Source organism: Littorina saxatilis, linkage group LG8 (genome assembly GCF_037325665.1).
Source record: "Littorina saxatilis isolate snail1 linkage group LG8, US_GU_Lsax_2.0, whole genome shotgun sequence".
Classification (NCBI taxonomy): domain Eukaryota; kingdom Metazoa; phylum Mollusca; class Gastropoda; order Littorinimorpha; family Littorinidae; genus Littorina; species Littorina saxatilis.
Genome location: NC_090252.1, coordinates 32,192,377 through 32,212,040, shown reverse-complemented (window position 1 = coordinate 32,212,040; position 19,664 = coordinate 32,192,377). Strand labels below are relative to the sequence as shown.

At 41.3% G+C, this 19,664-nt stretch overlaps 1 protein-coding gene across 2 annotated transcripts; it reads right to left on the bottom strand.

The window, feature by feature from the left end:
* Positions 1-2,285: 2,285 nt before the first annotated feature.
* Positions 2,286-15,730, bottom strand: LOC138973320 (uncharacterized). Of its 2 annotated transcripts, none has more exons than XM_070346044.1 (8): positions 13,478-15,730; positions 9,383-9,449; positions 8,923-9,060; positions 8,230-8,433; positions 6,146-6,232; positions 5,531-5,666; positions 4,409-4,543; positions 2,286-4,004 (listed from the first exon to the last, which is right to left on the bottom strand). In XM_070346044.1, exons 1-8 carry the CDS (start codon positions 13,478-13,480, stop codon positions 3,821-3,823), a joined length of 954 nt encoding a protein of 317 aa, XP_070202145.1. In that variant the 5' UTR covers positions 13,481-15,730; the 3' UTR covers positions 2,286-3,820. The 2 variants fall into 2 exon arrangements, with proteins under 2 accessions (XP_070202145.1, XP_070202144.1); XM_070346043.1 differs by lacking the exon at positions 13,478-15,730 and adding an exon at positions 13,374-13,469.
* Positions 15,731-19,664: the final 3,934 nt, after the last annotated feature.

Here is a 19,664-nt window from a genome sequence, read left to right as displayed (position 1 = left end):
GTGTGTGTGTGTGTGTGTGTGTGTGTGAGAGAGGAATAAATGTGAGACAGGCAGCTAGACAGAAAACGCCAGAGAAAGACTAAATGCGTCATTAATCATCATAACAATTCATTACACTGTATAATTATCACGTGCCGTCATTCCATTCTTTTCATACCATCCTGAAGAAGGCAGTTCAGTACATGCCGAAATATTGATTTAAACTTACCTAACCTGGTTACTGGTGTGTTTTCTTTTTTATTTAAATATATATATTATACTAGATGATTACCCGCTTCGCCGGGTACCGGCTTCGCCGGGAAGAAGTAGAGCCGAATACCAGGCTGCGCCTGGGAGCCGGCTTCGCCGGCGCACGAAGGAAAGGAGATAAACGCGCAAAACACTGGAGACCTTCTAAAAATAGTAACGTGCAGTTACCTTCTAAAAATAGTAACGTAGTAACGGGAATATGGATTGACGCCACACGGAGGAAGGGAGATAATCGCGGCTGAAAACACTGGAGAAGATAAGGAAGAGTTACTGGTCGTGGATCCCGACAAAACAAAACAAACAAAAAACCAAAAAAAATCGGTTCAGCGCGCACAGCGCTGCGCGCTGAGAGCACGTGTTGAAATATCTCATCGATGAGGTTGTGTCCGGGGTGTAGCTGAATACGGTGTCCAAATTTGAAAAAGATCCACCGAGAACTTTGGCCGTGCATCGCGAACAGACAGACAGACAGACAGACAGACAGACAGACACTAGTCGTATATATATATATAGATGCATCCCTTGGAACTAATATTCTCCCACTTCGATGCAATGTCACAAGCGCATTAGCCAATCCCAAAATGCCGTCTATTAGTCTTCTTCGGGAATGGCTTTGAGGTCTGATTTCACAGCTATAAATTTGTCCTCGATGTGATCAAACTTCTTTGCGTCAAGTCTATTTTTCAATAGAGGGAATAAACAGAAGTTACAGGGTGTACTGTCGGGTATTCTAGGAGCTGAGGTACAACTCTTATTTTGTGGAGACTGGCAATTTCATGTAAGAGAAGAACGTTCTGCATGGATACTGGAGTTTGGGCGCTGACTGGTTATCTCCTAACGACATGTGGGTAAAGCCTGTCCTTAACTGGTCACAGTCGACTACGCAAAGCATACTTCGCTAAGCTGGCCGCACGAAGCTTAGCTTTGAGTTTTCGGTAAAACGACTTATCGAAGTCTTCGCGAAGTCGACTTCGGGATCAATTAAGAACCGCCTTAATAAGCTTAGTGTGTGGCAATGGCAATGCTGTTAGTGGGCTTACTGTCGACAGCAACAGAACCTTTGTGGGTTAAACATACAACGATTAGCCTTGTTTCTACTTTAACATTCTTGCTTTCAAGTTTGATGACTGATTATGTGGGCCCATCTATGATTTGTTTGTACGTCTGGTCGTGATACTATAAAAACAAATGTTCACATACCATTTAAACGACTGTCCTTTAGTGCAAATAATTAAAAAAAAACCAGTGTTGATCGAAAAGACCACCTGTTTTTTTGTCCGTTGCATAATCGTGTTTTCTATGACATTTCGTCCTTGGACAAATATTACAATGTTGATTCTGTACATGTTAGCCTACCTGCCGAACTTTGTAGCGAGATATTCATGACTATTGTTTCATCACACAATATGAGATCGTGGTGATATTTTGCTTGTCATCACCGACATTGTCTGCATTATGTATGATGGGAAGTGATGACATCGTGTGGGCTAGGCAAACACATGTCATTGTGCCCCTATGCATGCACGCAAGCAAGCACGCACACAAGCACGCACACAATCACGCACACAAGCACACACACACACACACACACACACACACACACACACACACACACACACGCGCGCGCGCACACACACACACGCGCGCGCACACACACACAGACACACACAAACACACATACACACACATTCACACTAATATACACACACGCGCGCGTGGATATATACAAACAAAGAGACAGAAAGCGGGAAATACATATCCATACATATTAGAGATGTCAATCTGTTTGTATGTACGTACCGTACCCCGGTACTTGTTTTGCGTTTTAAGTAAGCACTGCTATTATTGAATCATTGTGTCAACCTGTATAAGAGACTTTCGATTGAGTGTTGGTTTAGCGTTTTAAAATATTTTATTTTTTTATTTGTTTGTTTGTTAATTTGTATGTTTTCTTTGTTTGAATGTTCGCTCTGATTCGTGATATACGGTTTTGTTGTCGTTGCTCTGGACAACAAACGAAGCTTATTTCTTTCAGCTAAACTTACATGCTTTATTTTATTAAGTCAATTCCAAATCCGGACAATTTTGTTGAATAATATTGCAAACACAATACATTGCTTTTCAGTTTAAATTATCGCAAAGAATCATGTACATAAACCATTAGCACATAAACATACTTTCACATTAAAGCAACAAAAAGCGATGCTGAAAAACATCTAATGAACGTGACATAATTATTGCAGTGATAGACAATGTGTCGTAAGCTATAACATATATATACGGTTTGACATAATTCTTCTTAGGAATCATGTCATTACATTTGTGATCAACATTTTGACAGTCTTATCAAACATTTAGCAAATTCAAACATCAGCAAAAATCAGTTAAAATCGTCATTGAAAATGGTATTTGCTGTAGCATGGCCGTGATTCATAGAAACATGTTAGTGCTTTAAGCAATGCATCTTTTTAAATCTGGTCAGAATTAAATCATGTCTTGCGATAGCAGTTCACTAGCATATCCGTAAATCAAAGCAATGGAATACATATACCAGTCAAAGATTTTAAAGGTCGAAAAACGCATTGATAAGTGTCAGGCCTATGTTTGAGTTCTCTCAAGACGTATTTTTAAAAAGAAAAGTCGGATAATGCCATGCATCACACTGGTATTTTCTCTTTCACTAACATCTCAAATACGTATTGCTGTAATATGTACAAAGGGTCTGTTATGATGGACAACAAGTCAAAGCAACTGTTACAACTATCTACATACATATCGGAACTAGTCTGCAATTATTTTGAATACAAGCTGAACATCTTCACAACTGTTTCACGAATACGGTTTGGCAGTGGATTGCATCACTTTCTGGATTCAGTTTACTTCAATTTAAAAATGGCTTCATTCCACATTAGTATGCAGACTAACTTTGCCGTTTAATTAGAAATCGAAAAACGACACGGACCTCTAAAAATGTTTTCGACAGTAGCGCATACGGTATGCGCTAATAGACGTCTGTATTTTGTCGTTTTCTATACACATTTATCCTACATACGTGAGAGAGATCACACGTGTGTATATCATGTAAATGAGGTCAAACTAGTCTGGCAGCGACCTGCCTTTCCCTGCTTATGATGCCAAAGTCACCGAGACAAACTTCATTATGGAAACACTTTTGCGCCTGCTGTTTCCCATGGAAGAGGTTTTTTTTAGAAATAACACGTCACGCTATACTCTCTTGATTGACCTTTCTGTGCTTTGACGTCAAAGATTGCAGGAGGTGTTGGAAAAGATCGAGGTTCCGAAAGAAGCGTCTTCAATTTGGACGCCTCGACTGCAGGACATTTCGAGTAAAGTACAGTATGTAGGATAAACAGAATACTACATGGATTGCTTTTGTTTCAAATATTGAACAGCTCGCTTTCGCTCGCAGTTCAATATTTAAAAAAAGCAACTCGTATAAATCTGGTACGACACAGCAAGCCATGTAGTATTCTCTATCTTTCCTTCCTCTGTCTGTCTCTGTCTCTGTCTCTCTCTCACTCCAAGTTTCAACAATCTCAAAACATAGTCTTTATGGATTTTCTCCAGTGGGATCGCCCCATGCCTTGGTGTTGCCCCTCTTATCAACGTCAACGTCACCATCATCATCATCATCGTCTCCATCGTCATCATTGTCATTGTCATCATCGTGATCATCACTTCCCGCTGCTTTCTTCACAGGATCGGACTCAGGTATGTTCGGATCTGTGTTATCTCTGCAACATTAACCACAGAGGAAACAATAAAACAAGCACACATACGCTCTCACTCATTTGCAAACATACACGTACACACAGACATACAGACGGACAGACAACCGGACGAATATACAGACAGAAACAGACAAAACGCACACACACACACACACACACACACACACACACACACACACACACGCACGCACGCACGCACGCACACACACACACACACACACACACACACACACACACACACACACACACACACAATAAAAACAGTCAGACACAAATACATGCAAAGAGACTCACTGCACACAGAAAGACACGCAGGGAGAGAGATAGATTAAAATCTCACATCAAATGAATGGTTGGTTTGTAAGTTGATTTGTTTTGTTTCTTTGTTCATACATCTACCATCTTACTTATTCTTTGACTCCGGTGTTTCGTCTTCATCACTGTCGGTCTCACTGACTGCAGGAGTATTCAGCGGAAATTCTTCTTCTTTTTGCTCAGGGCCTTGTTCGGCATCTGTTGGCGCCTTTTTGAAGCACCATTTTCTGTTAACACATACATTGTCAGAAAGCTTTGAAACACACCTCTCAGTACAAAATCCACTGTCTTCAATGGTAATTTGTCTGAGTAGAATGCGTGATATATCCTGCTCAGTTACATGTGAGGCTATTAAGCAATATCCCTGAATTTCACAAAGGTCGACCGTCGGGGGTCTAGGGCCCCTTACGAAGACCATGCCGATCACTTCGATCTGAACAAGTTAGCAAATTGGGGCATATCAGCATCAAAATCCAGCACATGGAAAATTGAAAGAAAAAAACCCATCACGACTGTACTGCGCCACGACCCGCTTTGCTTGTTTTGTGCAGTTCAAAGCAAGCGTGAGGAGAGCGTGCAGCTTCCGAACGACCTAGCAGATCCGACCCCAACCAAACCACGCTCATGGAGATCCTCCCACGTTTGGCCCACGGTTGGCCACGCTCTCAGCCACTTTTCCATCGTAGTAGAAGCGGCGTCTATATTGTGACCGGGGTTTAACATTGACGGTTGCCTAGCCCGAAGATTTCGGTGCACACGGTAAAATTGTTTTCGTGGCATGATTGAATCTTCACGTACAGAAGGAAGTGTTATGCCAGCACCGGTTTTATATAACTATAACGCGATTGCTACTGAATTAGTTCTGACACGTCAGATTCACTGACACATAGTCTAGTTTTACTCGCTAGTTATTCCCTCCCTTGGTATGCAAATCTGTAAGTATTGCTCCTTGGCAGTGTTTCATGAACGATTATAGGACTGCTTAAAAACTTGAGCGGATATTTCGTTTTATCTTTGATTGAGGTACAAATCTTAATATTGAAAGGTAAACACAGAACTATCACATATTAAAGCCACTAAAGGTATGCCGTTTCTTCAAGTGTCGCTTTTTAACCGGGCTCACACACATCGGAATAATATTATTATGACACTTAATTACTATTAGCCAAAATAACTTGTCGAGGTAGGCGGAACTGCGATATCTTCAAACGTACCTTTTGCGATAGCAGACGACGGCAGCTACCACTGCAACCACAACAATGACGACTACGATGGGGACCACGACAGCAATGACCACCACGTTGCTGTTTGCCACTTGTCTGTCTGAACTTGCATGTGAAGAATTTGTGGCTGAAAACAAAGATTCCAAAACAGTCTTGATGGCATTTTTTTGTAACTATCACACATACAGATATAAAGCCCAGTATATCAGTGAGGTTCCTTCGTCATTTACCAAATTTACAATGAAGAAAATGTGCAACTGTATGTGCACATCCCTGTTGATTTTCTTATTGAACATCATTCCACGATACCATTTTGTTAAGAACGTTTTTTGTGTAGAATCTACTGGGGAACAGCTGGGTTTATATGGTCTTTTGCCCATGGTGCTGCCAAATGTTTTTTTCGAGGCTTAGTTTAGGCAACCAATGACTCTAACGGCAGTTGAAACTACAAATGAAATCGACGTCAGAAAGTAATGTGCTGATGAAAAAAGTGCTATATGTCGCGACAATAGTACACTCGTAATTATTCTTATTATTTTGTCTTGCCAATAACCACGCTACAAGGCAACGCAAATGTAAATTCCATACTTTACCGCTTCATAATACCTTTTGACGTTGTGCTGACAGGTTCTGTTTTCCTCTCAGGAGCAGGACGGGTATCAATCACTGGACCTGGCATCAACGGATCGTTCTCTGGAACAGTTATTTTATCAAAGCGACATAAGACATCCATTTGATTACTTCGCTGGAATATACCCAAAAAATCACAAACGAATCAAATGATGCTCTCAATATTAACAGCTATTGTGTTTTCAGCGTAGCAATATGGTCCGATATTTAGACGAGACAAGTATAATGCCGACGAGTCGAAGACGAGTCGCATTATACTTGTTCGAGTCTAAATATCGGACCCTATTGCTACGCTGAAAACACAATAGCGATTATATAGCTGTTCTGACCTTGATTTGTTGTTCCAAACTTACAAAATGACAGTTTTTGCGTCGATGCGTTGATTTCAGGGTTTGATAGCAGACGCCGTTTCTTATGCGCATTAGTTTTGCGCAGGCGCCACACTGACTTTGGAAAAAAACCTCGATTTGACAACACAGCTGTTAAACAGCTTTTTATTAGTTCATTCGAATACAACAAAAAGAAGTTTGAGTTTTTTTTAAATTTTGAACAAGACTACTTATGAAGAAGACCAAAACACAACATAAACGGAAAACTAGAAACAACTGAAGAACTAGGATGCAACAAGGGGAGGAGAAGAGAACAGCTAATCGCGAGCAGACGGCAGCGAAGTTTTCAGTTTGGGTGAATGGCATTTATACTTGTCTCGTCATAAAGCGAATTTTTCAACCTCTGTTATAAACGACTACATGAATGTTAGTGCCATGGGTTGTACATCAATACTTTAGAGGGGAAGTGGGGTATTTAGTGTGGAGTTATGATATAATAAAAGCCGAATGCGAAAGTTTGTGTCGGTCGGCAACTGACACAGGCACACACAAACAGCTGTTCCGTTTTACTCCCCTGTTTGTACATCTTTCGACTTTGGGAATGTTGTGGTGTTTAGGGACAGAAGATAATTGATTTAGTCCTGTTTCATCGGGAAGTTAGCAGAAAATGGTATGCTATCGACATTTTTAAAGCTGAAAAACATTTCCGAGAAGAATTTCAAGTTGTCAGTGTATGCTGTTGTCGATTAACACATCGTGTGGTGCAGATGGGTAAACCGGAACCATGCGTCTTTGTTATTGCCAATATGCTTTTGGATATTGGCAAAAATGACCGACTTCCGTAGCATTATGCTTTGATGATCGGAAGAGACCATCCAATCACAGCCCCCGAATTCCCCCACGTGTCCATCAGAATATCTATATTGACTCATAACTTTCGAATGTGGTACAAGTTCCAACGAATGAATAAACGTGTTAATAACCACGTTGCTTATTATCGTTGCATAACTGTTTTGTGTAACGACTGAATATAACAAACAACGGAATGAGCATGTTGAAACCAAAGAATACACGTATGTTCATGTTTTGGTGACATATGTCTTCAAAAGTAAATCGTTCCCTTTTTTGTAACACATTTAAGACCTGGAAACAAAATTATGATTAAATCAGGTCTTAAAAAGGAGGGCGTCTTAAATTGGGGGATCTTCTTCTTCTTCTTCTTCTTCTTCTTCTTCTTCTTCTTCTTCTTCTTCTTCTTCTTCTTCTTCTGCGTTCGTGGGCTGAAACTCCCACGTACACTCGTGTTTTTTGCACGAGTGGAATTTTACGTGTATGACCGTTTTTTACCCCGCCATTTAGGCAGCCATACGCCGTTTTCGGAGGAAGCATGCTGGGTATTTTCGTGTTTCTATAACCCACCGACCTCTGACATGGATTACAGGATCTTTTTCGTGCGCACTTAGTCGTGTGCTTGCGTGTACACACGGGGGTGTTCGGACACCGAGGAGAGTCTGCACACAAAGTTGACTCTGAGAAATAAATCTCTCGTCGAACGTGGGGACAGCGGCCAACTGGATACAAATCCAGCGCGCTACCGACTGAGCTACATCCCCGCCCGCATTGGGGGGTCTTAAAAGGGTTACTTTTTTGTGCATGCATGAACTACATACCTAAACTACACATAGCAAGTAAAACACATAACACATTGAATATAATATAGATGTTTCTTACCCTTCAGTTGAAATGTGCAGGTTTTAAAATGAGGATTTTCAGACCTGGCCATCATCTTGCAGGCGTAGCGGCCGACGTGGGTTTCTGAAGCCTTCGCTATCTGCAGGGAGAGTGTGGTACTAACGTTGCCGTTCAGCGTGTATCCTTCCTGTACTTTGCATGGTTTTGTCCCTGAACTCAGCCAACTGCAGTCCAGTACCCCACCTGAGGAATTAGAAACTCATAGTAATTCAATCACGTACGCACACACGCACACATGCGCGCACGCGCGCACGCGCGCACACAAGCGCGCACATATATACACACTAACGCACGCTCGAACTCACACACCCCAGCGCGCCCGCATGTACACACGCCCGTACGCACGCACACACACACTCACACACACACACACACACACACACACACACACACACACACACACACCCGCGCGCGCGCGCACAATTCCCACATTTCAGATTCATTTGAGTCACGCTGCAGGTTATACAATATAGAGTGGGGTTGTCAGAGCGACATAAGACATGTGGGGCATTTGGATGTTACGATTTGACTAGTTCTGTAATGTATTCAAATCCCAGACCCCCTAACCATCACTGACATAGTATTCAGCTAGATCAACCCTGTTCGATGTATCAAGCAACTTGAAACATTCATTCTAGGAAACTTGACGAGATAAATGCAAAATATACGCACTGGGACTTGTCGAACCTGGAGAATACAGTTCCACCGTCAATGTGACGGGTCGAAGGGTGCTGACGTCATGAGGGAAATGACACGTAACACCGCCTACGTCACCTTCTTTGACTGATGGAGCAGTGCATGTTGTTTCCCCTGCAAATAATATATGAGAAGTTGAAGATTTACATGACTTCTTGCTTTTTGTTTAAGTAGTGTAAGGCCTTGATTAAAGTGTTTCAAGGGACACTAGTTCTCGTTTAAATTACCGTCTACGTTCCGATCCGGTATTTGCAAATGAATAAGACATCCCTTGACTTGAGACAGAGACACAGACAAAGAGAGAGAGAGAGAGAGAGAGAGAGAGAGAGAGAGAGAGAGAGAGAGAGAGAGAGAGAGAGAGAGAGAGAGAGAGAGAGAGAGAGAGAGAGAAAGAGATAGCGGTTATGAATCCCTATAATTATGTACATGACCTCACCTTCCTCAGATTCGGGTTCCTGGCACGATATCAGTGCGATTAGAATACAGAAGACAAAACGTTTCATCTGGAAAACAATTGAATCAAGAAAAGCAATAAGAAAACGTCAAATCCGTTCTACCTATCATGCGCTAGAACAAGATCTGACATGTATAATTGAATCTAACGGTCAACTGCAACTATTCAATCTTCATATTCCACATACACGAATACGACTTAACGTACTTATTTCTTTGGTTGTTGAAACATTTTAACATTAGAGTCAAAAGTATTTTTTTCTCGATAATCGTTACGGTTGTGTGTAGGGGCGATTGGGTGGAACCGGTGGGTTTCCGTTTGTGCGTGTGCGTGTGTGTGTGTATTTGTGTGTGTGTGTGTGTGTGTGTGTGTGTGTGCGTGTGTGTGTGCGTGTGTGCGTGTGTGTGTGTTTGTGTGTGTATGTGTGTGTGTGTTTGTGTGTGTGTGTGTATGTGTATGTGTGTGTGTGTGTATGTGTGCGTGTGTGCGTGTGTGCGTGTGTGTATGTCTGTGTGTGTGTTTGTGTGTGTGTATGTGTGGGTGTGTTTGTGTGTGTGTGTGTGTGTGTGTGTGTGTGTGTGTGTGTGCGCGCGTGTGTGCGTGTGTTTGTGTTTTTTCCATTTATACACAAAATATACAAAAATCCATCGGCACACTAGAGATAGCGCTATCTTAATCTCTGTCCTTTAAAAAAAAAAGTATAACTCTAAAATAGACAGAGGAGGCCGTTGTAATCTAGCCACAGTCAATATGTGGCTGTGACTGTGTTGTTTGCATGTCAGATACATACATTTTCCCCCGCGGATAAGGTTATCCTTTGTTTCTGAAAAATTAGGGTAACTTTGTAATTTCTCAGAATGTAAACAGTCCCTAATCACTTCAACCCCCTACCACCCAAACGGCCGCTACTTCCCCTATCCACCGCTCGAATGCTATTTGTCACATACGGTGAAACGTGTTCTGGTAGCGACTATTCAATGTTTCAAAATTATAACAAGCTATTATTAAAAGTCGCAGTTACTTTTAGTTTGCCACATGAGCAAACTGTAGTTCTTAAACAGTTGCTTTTGATTGAACAGATAGCTAGTCCTGTAACCTAGCTGTTCGTGGAGGGATATAGTGCGTGGGGGTCATTACCATAAATTACACTCGCCTGTGTAACACAAGACAATACTGTAATTAAGTCTAACCTTGATTTGTTTTTCTCGCTTGCAGAGACAAGAACGATATTTTCGTAACCATGTCAAGGCGCTATGTACTCGTGATCTACGTTTTTTTTATATTTAGTCAAGTTTTGACTAAATATTTTAACATCGAGGGGGAATCGAAACGAGGGTCGTGGTGTATGTGCGTATGTGTGTGCGTGCGTGTGTGTGTGTGTGTGTGTGTGTAGAGCGATTCAGACTAAACTACTGGACCGATCTTTATGAAATTTGACATGAGAGTTCCTGGGTATGAAATCCCCGAACGTTTTTTTCATTTTTTTGATAAATGTCTTTGATGACGTCATATCCGGCTTTTCGTGAAAGTTGAGGCGGCACTGTCACGCCCTCATTTTTCAACCAAATTGGTTGAAATTTTGGTCAAGTAATCTTCGACAAAGCCCGGGGTTCGGTATTGCATTTCAGCTTGGTGGCTTAAAAATTAATTAATGACTTTGGTCATTAAAAATCTGAAAATTGTAAAAAAAAATAAAAATTTATAAAACGATCCAAATTTACGTTTATCTTATTCTCCATCATTTGCTGATTCCAAAAACATATAAATATGTTATATTTGGATTAAAAACAAGCTCTGAAAATTAAATATATAAAAATTATTATCAATTTTTTTTTTCGAAATCAATTTAAAAACACTTTCATCTTATTCCTTGTCGGTTCCTGATTCCAAAAATATATAGATATGATATGTTTGGATTAAAAACACGCTCAGAAAGTTAAAACAAAGAGAGGTACAGAAAAGCGTGCTATCCTTCTCAGCGCAACGAATACCCCGCTCTTCTTGTCAATTCCACGTGCACTGCCTTTGCCACGGGCGGTGGAGTGACGATGCTACGAGTATACGGTCTTGCTGCGTTGCGTTGCGTTCAGTTTCATTCTGTGAGTTCGACAGCTACTTGACTAAATATTGTATTTTCGCCTTACGCGACTTGTTCTCAGAAATACGCACACTTGGACGGGAAGACGATACCGTGGGTCAAAATCCAAGTACCGGTGCGTTGAGGTTTGTTTGTTTGAAAAAGTACATGTTTTTTCACGACGAGAGAGCCAGCGAATAAGAGTGAGAGAGAGAGAGAGAGAGAGAGAGAGAGAGAGAGAGAGAGAGAGAGAGAGAGAGAGAGAGAGAGAGAGAGAGAGAAAGAGAGAGAGAGAGATAATGTATATGTGTATGTGTGTGTGTGTGTGTGTGTTTGTGTGTGTGTGTTTGTGTGTGTGGGGGGGGTGCCTGCGTGTGTGTGTGTGTGTGTGTGTGTGTGTGTGTGTGTGTGTGTGTGTGTGCGTGTCAGTGCCTTTTGAGCTTTTACACATAAGTATCTTTTTGTTCTGTTTGTCTGTATTTCAATGTATGCCTCTGTGTATGCATTTGAAAAAAATAACAAAAACAACAACAACAACGATAAGATAAGATAGTCAATGAAAAACACAAAGGAAGATCTAGTATCCTAGGGAAGCGTAGTAAATAACATACAAGTCGCGTAAGGCGAAATTAATACATTTAGTCAAGCTGTCGAATTCACGGAATGAAACTGAACGCACTGCATTTTTCCACCAAGACAATACAGCTTTGTCTTTCGCCGGGAAAAGAAAATGGCCTACCTCCCACGTGCAAAACGCAGGGAAATAGACAAGCAAGAATAGCGCGGTAGTGTATTGCGCTAAGGAGGAAAACGCGCTTTTCTGTATTATTTTTAATTTTCTGAGCTTGTTTTAAATACAACATATTATATACATATGTTTTTGGAAACAGGAAATGATAAAGGATAAGATGAAATCGTTTTCGGATCGATTTCTTAAATTCTAATCGTGGTACTAATTAACCTATTTGCGCTAATTGTGATCACATCTTAAGAGTAAACATGACCTATGTATAATAATGATAATAAAGTGTATTTATATTGCGCCTATCCCTTACAAAAAACAAAATATTTGGCTCTAAGCGCATTACAACATGTGTAGGGAGTTGGTACAATCAAGTCTGACAAATACAACAACACAATATACAGTCGGTCTCTTTAAGGTAAAACTGGGAAAAGCAGCTTCGACATTTAAACACTGCTACTAAAAGATCCTCTAACAATGCATAATGCTTTACAATATGCATTTATGTATAAATATAGTTAAAGAACATCGAGTTAATAGGAATTAAAAAAAGGTTCTTATAATAAAACTATCTAGCGAACGACGAAGAAGAAGAAGAATAAAACTATCAATGTCAATGTATAACAAGTCATTCAACGTAAATGGCCAAAGAACAACAATAAAGCAATGTATATATTTTCTGATTCAACATTTTATGAAAAATATAATGCAACCAATTTCAAACCTCTGCGAACATTTGATTTTAATGACAACTTTAATGAGCAAACTCATTAACTAATGTTTAAACCTCCAAGCTCAAATGCAATACCAAAGTCCTAGCTTCGTCGAAGAGTACTTGACCAAAATGTCAACCAATTTGGTTGAAAAATGAGGGCGTAACAGTGCCGCCTCAAGTTCCACTAAATGCCGGATATGACGTCATTGAAGACATGTATCCGAGAAAAGAAAAAAATGGTCTGGGGATATTATACCCAGGAACTCTCATGTGAAGTTTCATGAATATCTGTCCAGTAGTTTTCTCGGAACCGATCTACACACACGCACACACACACACACACACACATACATACACCACAACCCTCAACTCGATTCCCCGTCTCTATGTTGAAACATTTAGTCATAACTTGACTAAATGTTAAAAAAGTAACCCTTACCGTGGGTTGCATGACAATTGCACGGTCAGCAGGCTTTTCTGTGTTGCTTGATTCAAATCAAGCTGACAAATTTACGTGTCCTTTTAGTACAACAACCAACGTACCATGCCCTTGAACAGCAATCTGTTTCTTTTCTCTGCTGCTGCGGCTGTTAATTGCCGATGGTGTCGTCGTCGTTGTTGTTGTTGTTGTTGTTGTTGTTGTTGCTGTTGTTTCTGCTGCTGTCGCTCCCGCTACTGCCGCTGTTTGTTGTTGTTGTTGTTGTCGCTGATGTTGTGGTTGGTGTGGTGGTTCCTGCTTTTGCTGCTGCCGCTGCTGTTGTTGTTGTTGTTGTTGTTGTTGTTGTTGTTGTTGTTGTTGTTGTTGTTGTTGTTGTTGTTCATCAACACCCCAACGTTCGAACAATCTTTTCAATAACACGTGGAATTTATGTAGTCTCGCTTCTCGGTTAATCAAGGTTGCTCTAGAATCAGCATAGCGAGATACGCTTCTCAATGGATGAAAAGCTCAACAAGTACTTTATTCTTGAAGTAATGCATTTTTGTGTGGGGCGTGAGCAAACTTGTATTCTTCGGATTAACTGATTAAGTTCTCAGCCTTGCTAAACAGCTACACGCACTGAAGGGAATGCAATTCTACAGATAGCTTACTGAGGAAACATGTCGTCGCTTCTGAATCCAGGTTGAATGTGACTATGCGCATGCAGTTTCATCTACTCACTATTCTGATATGGCAGGTTAAAGGTTCTCGCCAACCGCACAGCTATTAACCCTACACGATTGGATGAATATGGACTGTCACAGATAGCGTTGAAATTAGGTCTACATTTCAGTCATGAAGTTATATATTTTCAAAACGTAAAACATGCTAAACGCTAGCTGAATGAAAAAGAGAACTTTAAACCAATTTATAAAGCAATTGTTTAGAAACAGGAAGTCATAGACGGAGACCGAAAGTAGATGTCAGTTTCCTATGTGCATGCAGCTGAAACCTGTGGAACTATTTTGAAGCAAGATCGTTTTAGCGCATGCCGAAATGCACGAGCTTGCACCAAATACGATAGCTCAGATGACGCAACACTGTATCTTTTAACTAAACTTTTTGTTAAATGTACAATGTACTATACGTTATTTGTATTTTGTCCAAAGTAAGACAATTTACACTCGTAAAAACAGCTATTGTTATTTTGGACCTCGTTGAGGACAGTTTGGAAAATGTAGGGAAGAACAGTTAAAAGGCACATGATTTTTCCCGAAAAAGAACACGCGTCTTACCATGACTTTCATGACGATTGCATCTCTGTATCTGTAAGAAATAGCTCCTGTAGATAAATAGATTGTCTTGTATCAGTTCAGAAAAAGTATAACGATCGCACATGCTTTATTCGTTCGACGGGCGCTGTGGCGGGGTGGTGAGACTTCGGCCTCCTAATCAGAAGGTCAAGGGTTCGAATTCCGGCCGCGGCCGCCTGGTGGGTTAAGTGTGGAGATTTTTCCGATCTCCCAGGTCAACTTATGAGCAGACCTGCTAGTGTGTGTATTGGCTTATCCCCCGTCGTGTGTACACGCAAGCACAATATCAAGTGCGCACGGAAACGATCCTGTAATCCATGTCAGAGTTCGGTGGGTTATAGAAACACGAAAATACCCAGCATGCTTCCTCGTATGGCTGCCTAAATGGCGGGGTAAAAACAGTCATACACGTACAAATCCACTCGTGCAAAAACTCGAGTGTACGTGGGAGTTTCAGCCCACGAACGCAGAAGAAGAAAAGAAGAAGCTTTATTCGTTCTAATTGTTGTTTTTGTAGTGTGTGCTAATGTATGTTTCTCTCAGTGCAGTCCCCTACTGTGCATGACTGCCTTTTGTCGTACGGCTTCATATCTCTGCATCTGTTTTAGCGAGTCAGCACAAGTTTAGTTTGGCGTCAAATTTATCTCCGTATATTTTTTAATGTGTATGCAGACATCTGCATATGTTCGATTGCAAACTAATCGGCTTTGTACTTTAGCTGGTAGGACTTGGTTTGGTCTTCTTGTACTCAGTGAGACAGTGCAAGGCCACTGTGTGAGCGTGCACAGTTTGATCTATAATCCCTACTTCTGCGTTACAAGGTCATTTAAAGTCTCCTTCCTTCCTGAGCAAACGTTCTTGGAATTCACCGCGACCTTTTGACTCCATAAATAATGTTTTACTTCGACAAGCATCGACTGTCTGGAGAATAGCACCTTTTTGTGCAGAGATAAACTGCTGTTGTGCTTTAATTTGCAACAACGCTTCAGTTAATCTGAACGCTAATGATTGAGCAAATGATGTCCACTCTTCGCAAAAAGCGGTTAGGTTGTTGATTTCTGACATTTGTCTATATGGAGGGCAGCTTCTATCCTATGTAAAAGACAGCACACATGTGTGAGGGTGCACCTACACGTTTACGCGAGAAGGAACATGTCAGACAGACAGAAAGACAGACAGAGAGAAAGAGTGAGAGAGAGACAGAGAAAGAGAGAGAGAGAGACAGAGAGAGAAAGAGAGAGAGAGAGACAGAAAGAGAGAGAGAGAGATATAGAGAGAGAGATAGAGAGAGAGAGATAGAGAGAGAGAGAGACAGAGAGAGAGAGAGAGAGAGAGAGAGAGAGAGAGAGAGAGGTGGGGGGGGGGGTGAGGCCGAGACCGAAAGACAGAGACAGACAGACAGACAGACAGACAGACAGACAGACAGACAGACAGACAGAGCGAGCATTTGCCATTGATATGTTGATAATCATCGATAAGAAAACGTACGGCATATTTCGTTCATATTGCAATGCCTTTTTGTGCTGCATGCAAAGTGCAAGCGCTTTAAGTGCGAGTCAGTGCCCTTGATTTTGAACATTTAACATGGCAATAATACGTTATTTTGATTGTTACTGTTATAACTGCAAGAAAAGTAATGTTAGTGAAGTTCTCTTGAAGCATAATATTATAAGCACGATATGTTATAATAGTAATGACACTTTTATAGCTGAACCACAAAACAAATATGTGTTTACAATGTTAAGCTATGATTTACATTACACGATTTAAACATAAAAAAACAAACAAACATCTAACGTCAACGTGGTACGGAGGCTTAAATAACACACACAACACAACACAGCAAATGTGTTAAAGCATACAATGTACACAATGTAACAAAAGTATCTGCGGTACTTTCAGCATGATGGACTTGTACCATATTTAACTACCGTATTTACAAGAAGTTTAATGTTTACGATGCTTAACCACACTAAAGAAAAGCAAAGTTAACGTAAAAAGAAGCACACTGAATACTGAATAACTTTTTAAAAGAAAAAACCTTCCCGCGGAAACAGTTTCGATCACCATCTTAGATCTAGCCATGCATATATATGGGATGAAACTACGCCTCTGCTTGCGCACATACAATAATTGAACATCCTGACTGCTGCCTGTGCAGAGTAATATTTGTTTGATACATTGATTGCACAAAATACCAAAAGTTCTCGTTAAGAAGGCAATTCATAAAAAAAACTACCCTGCACCTAAAGCATCCAGGCTGTGTTTTTTGCTGTTGCTCTTTTTGCTTGTTTGTATGATGTATGTGACGCAGTGCAGCACTGGTATTATTCCATTTAAAAGCATGGCAGGGGAGTTATGCATGGGTGACGTCTAAACGTTTAGGCGGCGTGCAAACAGCGAGTGCCGCCAACCGCGAGGTACACGGTATGCACGGGTGGCGACTACACGCTTGTACCACCGAAACTGGCGACTAAATTTAGACGTGCTCCGGAGGTCGTCTAAATGGTTTACACGCCGACTTCAGTGAACAGAATGGCCATTTTCATGGTTTTCCGCCATCAAAGTCGACGAATTTTGCGCCGTAATCGTTTTTAGACAGAACCCAATAGTTGGAAGTGCTGGACTAAAAAGATATTTTTTTGCGAGATTCACTTCCCTTGTCATATTATTTTAGAACCAACACCGATAAGATTAGCGAAGACATCTTTGATTCGTTTCAGCGCAAAGTAGCACTGACCCATATTTCACTGGTGCCGTTTTTGACTCTCAGCTTTAACGCGACAGGCACCCTCTTGCTCGTTTCATCTTTTGCGCCTCCATTTCTCCACGCTCTCCGTCTCTGAATAGTCGAACTCCCCGTGCGAGGAAGCGGGAGGATGTTATCGAATGACCCTAGCGCATGCGCAAAGGAAGGTGTCACGATTTAGTGACATGGATCAAGAAAGTGTCACTCTGTGTGGTGCCTTCTCTTGGTCAATTGCGATAGAAAGCGTCTGTGCGTTCTGTCAACGGTTGTGGGTTTTGCTGACAGCGCAAAACGAACACGGGTATGTTGTGTTGCACGGATTTCACGGGGGTGATTTCTGCTGTCGAGGCAGAATTGTCGATAACTGAACTGGGGTAGTGACAAGGTGAGTCACGTGATTTCGTCAAGGTTGTCTGTCTGAGACATGTTAATTAGACACTCGAAAACTCAGCGCTGGGGAGAACGGTCGGTGTCTTATATTTCCTGCGAGTTTGATGGACTTCATCGCTTTGATTTCTGCATTGATATTCAACGCGCCGCTCTGCATGTACAGGAGGGCTTCAGGAAAACTTCAGTTTGAGACCACTTTCTCTCCGTTCACATGCGGTCTGACGTAACGGGTCGTCAATTTCTCTTCGCTGTGCGGGAAAGAAATTTCACCGCATAAAGGTTTCGGCAAGAGGGTGAATGGGGTATCGCTGTTGACGAACAGGTGCCATTCAAAGGAGGAAGCGGTTTTCGCTTCAATGAGAGTGCTACCTACATAGGCTTTTGAGGTAATAAATCATTATTTAACGCTGTTGACGAATCTGTGTTTGTGGAATGAAATACTCTCTGTTGTTCTTTCCAGGTTAGCGCATAATTTGTTCTTTGTGACGCTAAAATAGAAATCTGTATATGGTTTTTGCAGATATGGAGAGAAGGAAGGAGGCTGATTTGTTGTTATAAAAGTTCGTTTGTGCAGGCCCACGTGATCGATGAGATATATGTAAAGATGACATGTTTAAAGGTGGAGGTTGAGGGGTAGCTTGGCATGTTTAGTGCGCCGTTGCTTTTTGTTGCAGCCTTTCTTCATTTCTACCTGCTACGGTTGCTGGCTGTTTTGCTGCCTATTTGCGGATACTGTAACCGGACCATCGGACGTAACCAGCTAACCGGTTAACCAGCGACTGAGTGAGGCGCCTGATGTCTCCACTTTTCCCTGCTTCGTAGCCACGCCAGACGGCACTACATTCTACGGAGCAGTTGTGGAGACTATGAACTAATTACAGGCCGTCCACTCAGTGGCACAACAAAGCTAAGTGCACCATGTCTTATGCACCCTTCATACCACCTGGTCATCTATTATATTTGTGATTATACTCGAGTGGTGACGACGTGGGGTGTGTGACACCTGCATAAATTAGCACTTTTAGGCAGATCAGCTATATTTTCCTAACTTTACACGGGATCAGCGTGTTACTATAATTGTCTACACTTAACTGGCATTTGTTGTCAGTGACCTCTTAATATTTTACGTTTTGAACGTAAAAGAATATATTTGGAGTGAAGTCTCGAGGGAGGTGGCGTGTTATTACATAAACAGGCGTCTGAAACTTATACTTTTGTTGATTCTATCTATTTGTATGACTGCGAGAATGGATCGTGGTGTGGTTAGTTAGTTAGAAGTAACTAACCGTTCATAATCACCTTATGTGATATATTGGAACGTGACAGAAGGAATTCCTCGTTATAAAAATGGATTGACTGGTGACCTTGCTTTACACGGCAACTTGAAAGTCGGCGGTCAAGTCGTCACCCGTGCATACCGACTGAGCGCCTGCGGTAGGCGGCGACTTTCAAGTCATGACTTCGCTGAAGTCGGCGTGTACTTTCGACGTCACTCATACATAACACCCCAGAGCTGGGACGTTGAATCGTCTCGCTTGGAAGGATTGTGTCTGCGGTTTGAAGTGTCGCTAAAGTTGACATATCAATCACAATACTATGTCACAAGCAAAAATGAAATCTGTTAAACAAGTTCAGCAATGAGAGTGACTCTATGGCATTGTCGATCAATCTGATTATGTGTAAAACTACAACACACGAAATATGTATCCACTGCGACTTCAAAAATCAAGTCAAATTGCTGAAAATACAATAACAAATATGACTCATTCTGACCATGCATGTCAACAAACGGAATATTAATTACTACTGGCTATGAGTATAACAATGGATATTAACAATGTGTACCGTTTGCATACAAAA

Bases quoted from the DNA above. Each gene is read 5' to 3' on its own strand.
- LOC138973320 (XM_070346043.1), bottom strand. The intron at 9,061-9,382 runs GTGAGGTCATGT...TATTATTTGCAG, and splicing joins GGAACCCGAATCTGAGGAAG to GGGAAACAACATGCACTGCT. The intron at 5,667-6,145 runs GTATTATGAAGC...CTTTGTTTTCAG, and splicing joins TGTCAGCACAACGTCAAAAG to CCACAAATTCTTCACATGCA.